The 12,526-nt window shown below is 35.7% G+C and overlaps 3 protein-coding genes across 3 annotated transcripts; 2 read left to right on the top strand and 1 right to left on the bottom strand.

Annotated features, from left to right (window-relative positions):
• Window positions 1-514: 514 nt before the first annotated feature.
• Window positions 515-5,936, top strand: LOC107840286 (protein disulfide-isomerase SCO2). Its single transcript, XM_016684108.2, has 3 exons — window positions 515-1,165; window positions 2,192-2,318; window positions 4,624-5,936. The coding sequence occupies exons 1-3, from the start codon at window positions 737-739 to the stop codon at window positions 4,683-4,685; spliced, it is 618 nt and encodes a 205-aa protein (XP_016539594.2). The 5' UTR covers window positions 515-736; the 3' UTR covers window positions 4,686-5,936.
• On the top strand, window positions 4,710-5,936 carry LOC107840288 (calmodulin-like protein 30). The gene has a single exon (XM_016684109.2). The coding sequence runs from the start codon at window positions 5,204-5,206 to the stop codon at window positions 5,759-5,761; it is 558 nt and encodes a 185-aa protein (XP_016539595.1). The 5' UTR covers window positions 4,710-5,203; the 3' UTR covers window positions 5,762-5,936.
• Window positions 5,937-7,073: 1,137 nt separating this feature from the next.
• LOC107840285 (pentatricopeptide repeat-containing protein At2g15690, mitochondrial) lies at window positions 7,074-9,495 on the bottom strand. Its single transcript, XM_016684107.2, has one exon. It carries the CDS (start codon window positions 9,281-9,283, stop codon window positions 7,394-7,396), a length of 1,890 nt encoding a protein of 629 aa, XP_016539593.2. The 5' UTR covers window positions 9,284-9,495; the 3' UTR covers window positions 7,074-7,393.
• Between the last annotated feature and the right edge of the window lie 3,031 nt (window positions 9,496-12,526).

Genomic DNA, 12,526 nt, shown 5'->3' with positions numbered 1-12,526 from the left:
TATGGAATTAAAGCTAAGGGACCAAGTAGTACAGGAACAAGAAGAAGACGCGAACATAGTAATAGCATGGCTGTTGCAATGTGAGGCCATTGAAGCAGAAAGACAAAACAAAAGATTTGGTATGCAAAATTCCGTGCAGTGTTTGTTTATGGAAGCAGTACTAGTATACTTTTTTTTTTTGAGTTTCCCATCCGGTGTCCGGTGCCCGCATTGGAACCTCGACTAATTCGGATCGCGTATTAAGGCGGCAGCACTCCCAACAGAGTTTTCTCCATACCCAAACTCTTGACTTCTGAATAAGGGTGAAGCAACCCCATCCTGCACCACAACCTTCATCTTTCACGCCTCCTTGAATTGAAACGAATATTACATATGAATATGTCCTTATACGCATATTAAATTCATAAATTTCAAATCGTCAACGATAATATACCCGATAAAATGGGTAAAGATACTTCAAATCCTCATTAGCGCTGACTAAACTTCACCAACCACAATAGACCAAAACTCAAAAGGCACGTGGCAAAATCTCATTGACCTTCAATATACTAAAAAATTCCTTAAAATAAACAAAAAAATCACGTTTTCATTTTTTTTCAATTTTCTGTTTTTACTCATTTTATTTTCTTTCTTCTCTCCCATAAAAAGCCATTAACAAACATTCTAACAAACACCTTATAGACAGTTTACTCTTCATACCATATGTTACAATAAAAATTCACATTATTCTTTTCGAATGTTTCCTTTAATTAACCAATGTTCAATTTTCCCTCCGCCAAATTCTTCCCTTTTTCGACCTCATAAATCCAACTTCAACTTCATTCGTTGCCAAGCTGCGGCTGACCCACCAGCCGGCGGCTCCTCCTCCTCCTCCTCCTCCTCCTCCTCTCGCTGGTGGTTCAACTCCGGCGCCGCCGCGAATGCCGCTTCATCCGGCGCCGCAGCACCTGGGTTTGGCAGAATTAGCCAAAACTCCGACGAAATTGCTGATAACACTAAGAAGAAGACAAAAGTGAATGCTAAGGAAAAGCGTTGGTCGCGTAATAGAGAGAGTTATTTGACTGATGATGGTGATGCTCTTCCACTTCCTATGACTTACCCCGACACTTCCCCTTGTTCGCCGGAGGAAATTGACCGACGGCTGCAGTGTGATCCTATAATTGAGGTTCTTTTTTTTATATATATTTTGTTTACAATCTCTTTACGTGGAATGATTCATTTGGTTGAGGTTCTTGTTGGGTTTCTGTGAAGTTGCAAACTTGCTTGCTACAGTTGAGAATCTTGAGGTCTAAGTCAAGAGATATGGTTTGGTAACACTTACTATGGTCTATAGTTACCTGATGACGCTGTAAAATAAGTTGAACCGATTGATTTGCTAACATCCTTCCATACTAGTAGTCTCATTACTCCTGTAGTTTCCTGTCCTTTGAGTTCCAGTTACTATTTGTTATTTCTTGTACTTCGATTATCATATTATTTTGTTTTAATTGCTGTTTAAAATGATTTGTCGTGTTATATGTAGTATCTTTCCATGGCTTGTTCACTTCGGCCATTTCTTTTTCCTACTGCTTTGCACTGTTTGTTATATTAGCTGAGGGTCTATTGGAAACAACGTCTCTACCCAAGGTAGGGGTAAGGTTTGCGTACGCTCTACCCTCCCAAAACTCAACTTTGTGGGAATACAATGGGTATGTTGTTGTTAATTTGCTAACAATAAGCTCATTACTTAAGCTCATCAATAGGTTTAGCTCCTACTATATCTACATACTTCTAAAAATGTTTCCTTTAAGTTTTATATCTGTATATTATAGTCGGAGTTCTAGAGAGTGGGTTCTTGTGTTTTTCTCTTTTATCTCTCTACTTCCCATTTTACTTTGCTTAATTTCTTGTTTAATGAATAGGAGATAAATGAACATTTCAGTGCTCTAGATTGAGCTCTTTCATGTATGGAATGAACAATTTGGAGTCTCTAACGCTTGTATAATTTTGGAATAAATAGAAAGGGAAAAGTGGTAGAGAGAGAGTGAGAGCGAGAGACTTGTCTGGAAAAATTAAATAGAACTTCTGGAGATTCTGTGAAGTTTTATTCTATGTGTTTGTGTTTACATTGAGGAAGCTGTTTGCAAGAGAAAGTCAAAATTATATTTAAATCTAGGTTGATGATTTTCTGTTGGCCTTCTTATTACTTTAGGATTGCAAGCAAGTCGTCTATGAGTGGACTGGAAAATGTCGGAGTTGCCAAGGGACAGGACTTGTCAGTTACTATAACAAAAAGGGGAAAGAGACCATCTGTAAATGCATACCTTGCGCTGGAATCGGTATAAGAATCATACTTTTATTTCCTATCTGAATATTCTTGTATGGACGTTTCCATAACATAGTTTCTATACTGGTTTGCTTGGAACGCACATAAAGCATTTGTAGGTGGCTTCTTTTTTTCTCGTTGACTATCTATTGTAGGATTAAGCACTTCCCTCCTAGCATATATTTAATTGGTGTGTTCTGTCAATAGACAACTGACCTGTTGAGGTTAAGGCAACTTTCTTAAGCTATATGGATCTTATCTGCGTTCCTAGATAGCTGCCTCTTAGGAAAAGATCATGATGGACCTGCTTGAAGGAGTCCGAAGGTGGGTAAGAAGGATGATCAGTGCTATCTAGAAGTAGGAGCTGTTGAAATTGGGGGATTAACAGAGAAGAAAAAGATAAGTTTGAAGTTCTAGAAGCAGCAGGAATGTATGGAGGATTTATTTCTTTGATAAAGCTATCCGTAATTTGGGAGGTTCTTGCTCTTTTCCTAATTAATTATCATTTCACTTGTATAGCTCGTATAAGAAGATAGTCAAAACTTTGAACCTATTCCTAGAGATTGTTTCATCTATATTGGTTATATTGCTGCGCATGTAAATGTACATTTACTCATTTTTATTTCGGAAGGATCAGTAAGATTCTGAAAATGCATTATTAAGGAAGTTAAAGGTGGTAGATCACTAAATTGTGTTGGTCAGAAATTAGGTTATAGCGCATGAAAGAAGTGCATATTTTCCTTCCAAAATATTATCAGATAGTCCTGTTTCTGCCAGATCAATATCATTCTATGATGCTGCAAATTTTCAAGAAGCAAATTTTATCAGCTGAACAGTGACTTGGAATGTCAAATTTCATACACCATTTAGTTTCCTGAAGATGAATGTAAGGAGGAGGATTGTACTTCTGTACTTTTTGGACAATTACTTTGACTATAGAGGTGTAGATGATTTTAGGGTAAATATGTCTTTAGCAGTCTATATCAGACATTTTGTACTTCAAAAGTGAAGTGCTACGAGAAAACTCTAGTATTTTGGTGTTTTTAATTTACCTTCATTAACTTTGTTTCTACTCTTTATTGATCGAATTTAGAAGTAAGACCAAGTTGGATATCGTGTTTATGTCAGTTGCTGTTGGTTCTAAGAGTTAGGGAACTGTTCTATCCCTTGGTAAATAAATTAATGAATTAGGACCCGGAAGGATTATAGAGATGGTTCTCATTGTCTGGTGACTTTAAAGTTTAAACATAGGTTAGTTTATGGATTTCAGAGAGGAATTAGTCCTAGGATGCAGCATTTCTGTTTGTCAGTTTCAGAGGTTTTTTCCTTAATGGCCTTGTGAAAAAAGAAAAAAAATATATAAAATGATTTTCTCTTTACAGGCCTTCCATAAACTTCAAAAGATAATTTTAAAAAATAGAACGATGAAACAAATAACTTCATGTGGGAACTTCTAATCAAGAAGGCAACTGCCATCTTGTTGAGATTGCGGAGCTGTCTATTCTTCAATCCTGGCGGTTTTCTATTTTTGCTTGACATGTCTTATGCTTTCAGCAATGCCCGCTGGGGCAATGTGGTTTTTCACTTAGCTGATTTTTCGGGTTCTGCTGCTGGTAGCTTAATAGAGGGGCTTTAAGGTGAAAATATAATGCTTCTGGCATCTTTTATGAATCCTTGGAAACGGAACTTGAAGTTTACGTCTTATTTTGAATTAGATGACATGCTTTTCCGTTTCTTGTGCATCTATACATATTTATGATGTCTGGAAAAGTCGGAAGAGAACATCTTGTTTGACACTCTAGCTAAGACAATGGTAATTCCTATATTCTGTGCAATTAGCATGTTTGGCTTAAATTGTCTGACCTTAAAGAAAAGGCGTGTTTCCTCCTTGTTTTCCAGATTCGGCGTTTTCTGCTTGTAGTTTTAGATATTCATGTTTATTCCTCTAAAGGAGAATAAAGTCCTGAGGTCATTCTTTCTCCAGCTGCCTCTGGAAATAAAGTTTTCAACCACTAATAAGGGTATTTAAGTTCTTGATTCCTTCAGTATCTAATGTGGTCCAAGAAATGATGTGGATCAAAATAAATGAGAAGGTATACCAAAAATCCGTACGCCCACAGGGATCTATACCTCTTATCAAGAAGTTAGCCCCTAAAAGTTACTCTGCTGCTATTTTGAAAATGTGGATTATGAATGTTTATTAATTGATTATTTCAGCACTGATATCTGCGTTATACCTTCCTGGGATCAACTTCTTTTTTAATTTGTGGCTGAGTAACAGATATATGTCCGGAATCTCAAATACTTTGACATTTCAGGTTATGTGCAGAAAATAACACTACGCACGGATATTGATGTGATGGTGGGCTTGGATGATTAACCACTTTGACAATAGAATACTTGCACCATTTTGTTTAGACCAGTGTACTTTAGGAAGCTTTGAGGAGACATTTAACATGGCGGAATTGTTATATTGTTTGGGGAGCAAAGTATGGGTCCAATACTACACGCAATTTTCTTAAGTCAAATAAAGGCTAGATTCTATACATCCGTAGCAGAATAAAGTACTTTCTGAGAAAATAGTTGAGACGGCTGGAGCAACTGAGCAAGTTGGGCAAGGATCGCGTATGTATTTGTAATTTAGCTTTTTATCTTCAGCTCTTTCCTTCCTGGTTCTGGAATTGTTTTCATATGTTTAGTTGAGAATCTTGGTTGCTTTACAAGTAGTTCTGGAATAAAAAATATTCTTCCTTATCTTCTTTGTTACTTTAAGCATCAGAATATGTCTCCTTTGTTCTTAGCCATTCTACTATTTAAGGTCCTTTGCTACAATGTTAGTCAGCAAGTTCATTCCAGTTTAAGTCTTAGATATCTTCTCCCAAAAAGCAAGTGGAAAAAATGTCCAACCCGAGCTTTCTTGATTTCCAATACAACCTCTCGAAAAGAAAATTCCTGCGTAAGCCGACTAGGATGTTTACTAGAGAGAGGCAGAACTCACGTTCGTTGCCTGTTTACCAACCTAGCCTTGATGATCTAAAGAAAGTTTTTGATAGATTTGATTCAAACAAAGACGGCAAGATTTCACCAGAAGAGTACAAGGCTATACTCAAAGCCACCGGGAAGAAAACCCTCCTTACAAGGGAAGTTCAAAAGATTTTTGACGTTGCAGATGCAGATGGTGATGGATTTATTGATTTCAAGGAGTTTGTGGAAGTGCAGAAGAAGGAAGGCGGAGTTAAAACTATGGATTTGCAGAGTGCTTTCTGCACTTTTGACAAGGATGGTGATGGAAAGATCAGTGTGCAGGAAGTGTACGAGCTGCAGAAGGGGCTCGGACAACGTTGCAGCCTTCAAGATTGCAGGAAAATGGTGAAGGCTGTGGATGCAAATGGAGATGGTGCCATTGATATGGATGAATTTGTCACTATGATGACTCGCACTATGACTCTTTGTTAGAAGTTTTTATCCCTAACTGAAGGCCCCTTCTGGCAATTCCAAGATCATTGGTCATCACAGTTCACTTAGTTGTGCGTTCCTTGTATAAAGGTTTCTGCGTGCTGCTTAGTTCTGATTGTAGTTTGATATTTTGTGAGAAGTCTATAGTTTCAATATGATTTAAGGGCTCATCCAACAGGTTTTGCAACTATCAAAAGTTAAATAAAGTCTGAGTTGGGGTGGGGTGGGGAATAGTAACCATTGGACCAAGCATGGCAAATCCACTGATGTTGATGCAACTATTTTCTTTGTTTTTTCACGTCGAGCTTCCGGGGAGCCTCTTGGCCACCGTAACTTAAAACAAGAACCTAAGAACATCCAAAAGAGGTCCAAGCAAGGACGTACAATCGGCCAAAGGGTTGATATATCTAGCATCCCTGAAGCCTAAAACTCATATGACATTGGCGAAATTGTGTTTAATCAGAAATGAGGAAAGCTCGAAATGTACTCACCAGATGATATTATTACCCAACACAAGCATACAAGAAAATGCACAATTTTTACTTTCCCTCTTGTGTTTTCTTGGAAGTTCTCTTCCAGGAATTTGTCTTCTAACCAGATTGAGGGTAAGAGCACAGCAATTTGTCTTCTAACCAGATTGAGAGTAAGAGCACAAGGGGTTTTTAGAAAAAGCTACATAAAGAACATTAATGAAACTAAGGTTCACGTTAAGATAAGCGGAAGTTTATGCATTCAATAAAAATAAGGTTCACTTTCCAGGTCTGAGAAACAGCAAAATGGACAAAATGCATCGGAATGGTACCACGATTGGATGTTTCACATTTTAATCTGGCTAGTCTCTAGTCACAAACATAGAGCAGCAAGGAAAGAAATACCAGTATGCATACGGTTTAACTATTTGAAAAGAGAGAAATGTGAGATGCTGTGAAGAACACTACAACTCTTCAGAAAATCAGGAGGAACCGTAACTTTCTGTTTCAATTTTGCTGTAAAGAGAGCTTTGAAATAGATGGAGAACCTTCACTTGACATAACAGATTTCCTGTAAGAATTACAAGGACTGTTGTTTGGTTTTTGAAATGATATATACGACACTTAAGCAGGGCCTTTGTGCTGATAGCTTGATAGTAATGTACTGTTACCATTCTCAAGAAATTAATAAGAAAGTATCTCAGAAAGAAAGAATAACAAATGAAATGGGAAAGACGTATCTCCAGATATTTCTTCTAAGAATTTTCTTATTGACAAAACTAGAAAACAAGTTGAACAACATTGTGCAGATACAACGGAAGATTAATTTGACTGGAACTTTGAAGAATTTTCTTATTGACAAAACTAGAAAACAAGTTGAACAACATTGTGCAGATACAACGGAAGATTAATTTGACTGGAACTTTGCGGGCTAATATCTAAAACAAAAATCCAAACTAATAGAAAAAGTCTTAGATATCCACAAGGGTGCAAGAAATCCATAAATTGCAAGACATGGTTATATTTGGCATTGTAATTAGCAATACATGCAAATTTTTGGCGATTCTTAGATGAACATCACGCACATTCCAACATGCAGACTCTTGATAATACTGAGAATTGTGGAAGCCAGTCAATGTATACTCGTTTCAGTCACCATACTTCACCAATAATCACCACAAGAGCATTTTCCATCCTTGAAATGATGAAACCGCTTGTTGTCCCTGACAATTAACTCTCGCCCGACAATCCTTGACATGATCTTGATGGCATTGTGACAATCACCACATACACGGAGATTCTTTATGATACGTAGAGGTGTTCTAGCAGGAGTACTAATCAGACCATATGCAATGGCTAAACGTTCGCTATGGTATAGCAAAGCCTGTTCCTTGGCCTCCTGATCAATATCATGAAGGACATATCTGGTATCAGGCACATAAGCTTGTTCTTTCATTGCAGCCCTCAACTTTTCGTCATCCTTGAAGAGGGTTGGATTACGAAATTCAGCTACTCTATTTCTTCCCTCAAGCATATTAATCGCTAACTGCTTCTTTGGTGGCGGAGTGGGAATCTTATTAGCAACAGCCTTAGAAGGGTCAAGACCAACCATCAATTCCTCAGTTCGATCCTCAAGATCAATATCACCATGTATACGAGCATAATTCATTAATGCTTCCCAGACAGCTGCTGTTGGTTCAAATGGAAGCTTTGAGATATATTCCTCTGCCTCAGCAAGATGTCCACATTTTCCTAAAACACCCAAAAGTCCTAAATAGTGCTCCATCTGTGAAGCAATTCCATACTCGGCCTTCATTGACTCAAAATGCATGAAAGCCTCGTCAATGGCATCTGCACTGGCACAAGCCTCGAAAACATACAGAAAAGTTTCCTCGTTTGGCTTCATTCCCAACTCCCGCATTTGATCATACAATGTCAACCCCTCATCCCCCAACCCATTCAACGCATATCCATTTATCATCAAATGCCAGGAGTCCATGTTCCTATCACGCACATGATCAAAAACTCTGCGCGCATCTGTCATACTTCCACACTTGGAATACATATTAATAACTTTATTGCTCAAACCAAGATCACTCCTGCATTTCGATCTCAACAAGTAATCGTGCACCTTTTTAGCATCTTCAAGTTTCTTCGAATTCGCACACAACTCAAAGAGCATTTCAAAACATTGTGCATCCGCAACTATCCCCTGTTCCATATGTTGAATAACCTCCTTAACTTTACCCTCTTGGCACAAGCTAATTAAATCAACAGTAGGCGGTGGACCACTCTGGACTTGATTGTGCACAACCTGTGCTTCATTACGAAATTGATTGCTCACTGGGAACCCGCCTCCCTGAGAAACCCTCTGCCCCTGAGAATCCAGCTGACTCGGGCTTACTCGCGGTGGAGCATAATTTTGATTCTGATTACCAGCACCAGGCTGTGGATAATTTTGATCTCTATTGGGACTTTGTACATGTTCCGGATTCTGATATCCACTTTGCGGATAACTTGGAGCTGCATTTGGTGTTCCATGTTGCCTGAAGCCCTGATTTTGATAATTCCATTGGTTCACATTTCCAGGTGGTGGGTAACTTCGAGGTTCACCTGTGTTTGGCCTATACGGAATGTTCTGATTTTCAAAATTAGGGCTTTTCTGATTCTGAAATCCCTGACCGGGATTAGCATATCCTTGACCATGATTAAGATTAACATTTCCATAATTAGGATATCCTTGATTACCCTGATCAGGATAACCTTGATACTGCGGATAAGACATATTCATCTTATTATTGTTATTCCACTGTTGACCAGGATTTCCAAAATCCCTGTTTTGCGGAACCCTATGCGACTCATGTGGGGGAATTTGAGCGTCATTTGGTGCTGAGGATGTTGTTAGGGTTTTCAAATGAACGGAAGAAAGCGAGGACTTTAAGGATTTCGGGAAATTGAGGTCGGAAATAGAGGAGTGCAATAAGCGTACCTTGTGTGAACAGGTGAAAATGGAGATTCGAGTTCTGCGAATCGCCATTAGTGAAGAATACATCTTTGCAACAGTGATGGAAAACCCTAAACCCTAGCGTGGGAAGAAAGCGTTGCAGATTTTGGACCCTTTTGTTATAGTTGGGCTTGTGATTCGGGTTATGGGTCCAACCAAATGGGCTGATTCGGGTTCATATTTGGACCTTCTTTTAGGGTGTGTTTGGTATGATGTAAAATATTTTCCAGAAAATGTTTTCCGATTTTTCCTTGTTTGATTGCAACAAAAGTTTAGGAAAATATTTTCCAAGACAACTTATATTCCACCATTTGATGGAAAATGACTTCCCTCATGGGCCAAGGGAAGTCATTTTTCAGAAAATGACAAATGTGACTTATGACCTCACCCTCACCCCTCTTCCCACCCCAACAACAGTTATATTCATATGACTCAAAAAATTTACATTTCTCAAAAATTTACATTATTCGAAAATGTTTTCACTGTGCTTTGCTTCAATTTTTTACTGTTTGAAATAAAAAATAATGAATCTCGAATTTTTTTCATTTTCAATTCGTTGAATATATTGTTATTTTCATATGCATAGAGGAAGACTTACTTATGTTACTTTTGTTAATTGCATATTTCATTTTGTTATCGATGTAACTTGTTTCACTAGGTTGAATAAGTTTGTCGTTCTGTTATATTTCTATTAATTGTAGTATCTTGAGATTGTCCTAACAAAATGTTGAAAAGTCTCCTATATTTGTTGATTAATAGTTGCTTAAATTTAGTGATTATAATATTTTAGTATTCGATATTGATATTATTTGTTATGCTTAAATTAGTTCTTACGAATTGTTGAATTGTTAAAGGCACTGATATACTAGTTAACAGATAGTAGTATTTTCTAAAAAATATTTTTTCACTCATCAATCGAACACTAGAAAATATTTTTCTAAAAAATATTCTTACTCACCAACCAAACACCATAAAATATTTTCTATTCACCAACCAAACATGAAAAAATAAGTAGAAAACCAACTTATTTTCTAGGAAAACATTTTCCAAGAAAAGATAATTTAATATTTGAAGTCCAATTGGCTTTCACTTGAAATTCCTCAAGAGTTGATCTCATATGGATGCTAGCTATGTACGTACGTAGAGTTTGTTGTGATCAAAGAAAAATGGTTTGAGTTTGTTCTCTATGTCTAAAATGAATCGAGTTGAGGATTAGCTCACTTGGTGAGTTTTCTGTCTTTTGCAATTAAGGTAAAAAAAATTCGACATTTAATTAGTAGCGCAACACATCTCCTTCTCTCTCCTCCTTTCGATGTGTGGAGTACCTACATGCAATGAAAAGATTTTTCATCAAAAAATTATACCGTATAAAATAGAGGGTGTAAAAAAAATAAATTAACACCTTGTATTAATGTCGAGTGATGTTTCTATTAGGAAAAGAAAATGCCATCATTGATTTTTGAGATCTTGATAAGGTGAACATCAGTCTATTCAATACTTTCTTCGTTTGGATTTACTTGTCACTAGTTTTATAATTTGATTTTTATTTTTGTTAGTAATTTTTGACAAAGCAAGAAAAAATATTTTTTTTACATATTTTATCCTTAACATTAATTATTCTTTAGAACATTTTTTAATACCTAAACATCAATTAATATGAATAATATGATAAAGTCACTATACTCATTATTATTTTTGTAATAAATATAAATCAAAATGTGATAAAGAAATCCGATTGGAGGTACTAGGCATAATGAGTATAATGCACAAATCTGAATTTCTGCCACCCAATGCACCTATAACACTTCTTCGATTGCCAAACATACTTCCAAGTAATTCTATTTAATATCATTAATTGGCAACTCAACTTAAATGACAAATAGTAAGTTATGTAATAACTTAAATCTCTCTCTATATATAAAAACAGAATAAGTAGCATACTATGTGACATATCTAGAATGTTAAGAAAGACATTTATTTTTTAATATATTTTTTTGACTTTTTTGTCACATTTTATATGTTGAATTTTTTTTTTTTTTGTTCTTTTAAAAAAAAAACGTAACGGTCACATAATAAGGGACGGTTACATTTTCTCCATATTAACTCAAAGCAATTTAAGTCCTTTACAATAAATACTCAATTAAATATAATTAATGCACTTAATGCTCATATCCATTAAATTAATTTTTGATGTTATCTTTCTAATCCTTTTGGTTAGTATAAACAGTGAAGGAAATCATTTCTAATTCATAAACATTTCTCTGCATAAACGTTCCTCATTTTTCATTTCACACCGTCCTCAATTCTTCTTCATTAGTTACGAAAATTTGGTCTTTTTAATGAATTTCTTTATCTTTTCTTCTATGTCTTCCGTTCTCTTTCAAGTCCTAACTTTCTTATATATTGGTTTAGGAAATATTCAGCTAATGTCATTGGGGTTTGTCATGAAGCTTGGTTTTCAAGGAGACCATTGTCCAGATAGTGTAACCACAATTATTTCGAATCTTGCTGCTTCAGAATGAGTGAAGAGGAGAAGTAATGCAACAACAAAAAAAAGGGAAAATGAACATGTACTTGAAAATGCCCTTTGGTATTTACTTAGTTTTTCTGTGTGATGATAAAGTATTATTACTTTGCTAGCTATTTTATATTAGAGTTTGTCTATGTATTTTTGTTGAAAAGTATCTGTAAATGGGTTATAACTTCTGTAAATGCTACTCTCAAGTTTCTTTCCTACTCGCACCTTTACACATATTTTCATTAATAAAAATAAAAACTTGCAGCTTAATATGTTAGCTATGTATGTTTATATTGTTGATTAATTTAATTATAGTTTGATAACTTTTCGTTGCATTGTGTTTGTCCATTATTTGCAAGCTTAATGAGGTTATTTTATTTTTTACTCTAACAATAGGATTTTGGACTTTTTATTTTTAATTTAAACAATTGCTTTAAGGGAAAGGCTATGAGGTAAATTATCGTTTCTAAGTTTTCATTTTCATGTTATTTCTCTTTTTCCTATTCTAATCGTTCTGCAAGATGTACTATTTTATGACAATTCACTTGGTTTTATATTTTAGATATTTAAATCACAAAATGATATGCTATAAATATTTATTTTACTTATCACTTTAAGTGTATATTATTTCTTGTATGACTTCTGTACTTTATTATATACAATATCTCATAACTCTATACATAAATAATATGCAAATAAAATGACTTACTAGCCACAGTATATCCCTAACAATGCATTTAAATGGATAAATGAATGTGTTAGCTATTTAGGCG

This window comes from Capsicum annuum, chromosome 8 (genome assembly GCF_002878395.1).
Source record: "Capsicum annuum cultivar UCD-10X-F1 chromosome 8, UCD10Xv1.1, whole genome shotgun sequence".
Taxonomy (NCBI): Eukaryota; Viridiplantae; Streptophyta; class Magnoliopsida; order Solanales; family Solanaceae; genus Capsicum; species Capsicum annuum.
The sequence above is the reverse complement of the archived record's forward strand: the minus strand, read 5'-3'. Positions and strand labels throughout refer to the sequence as shown.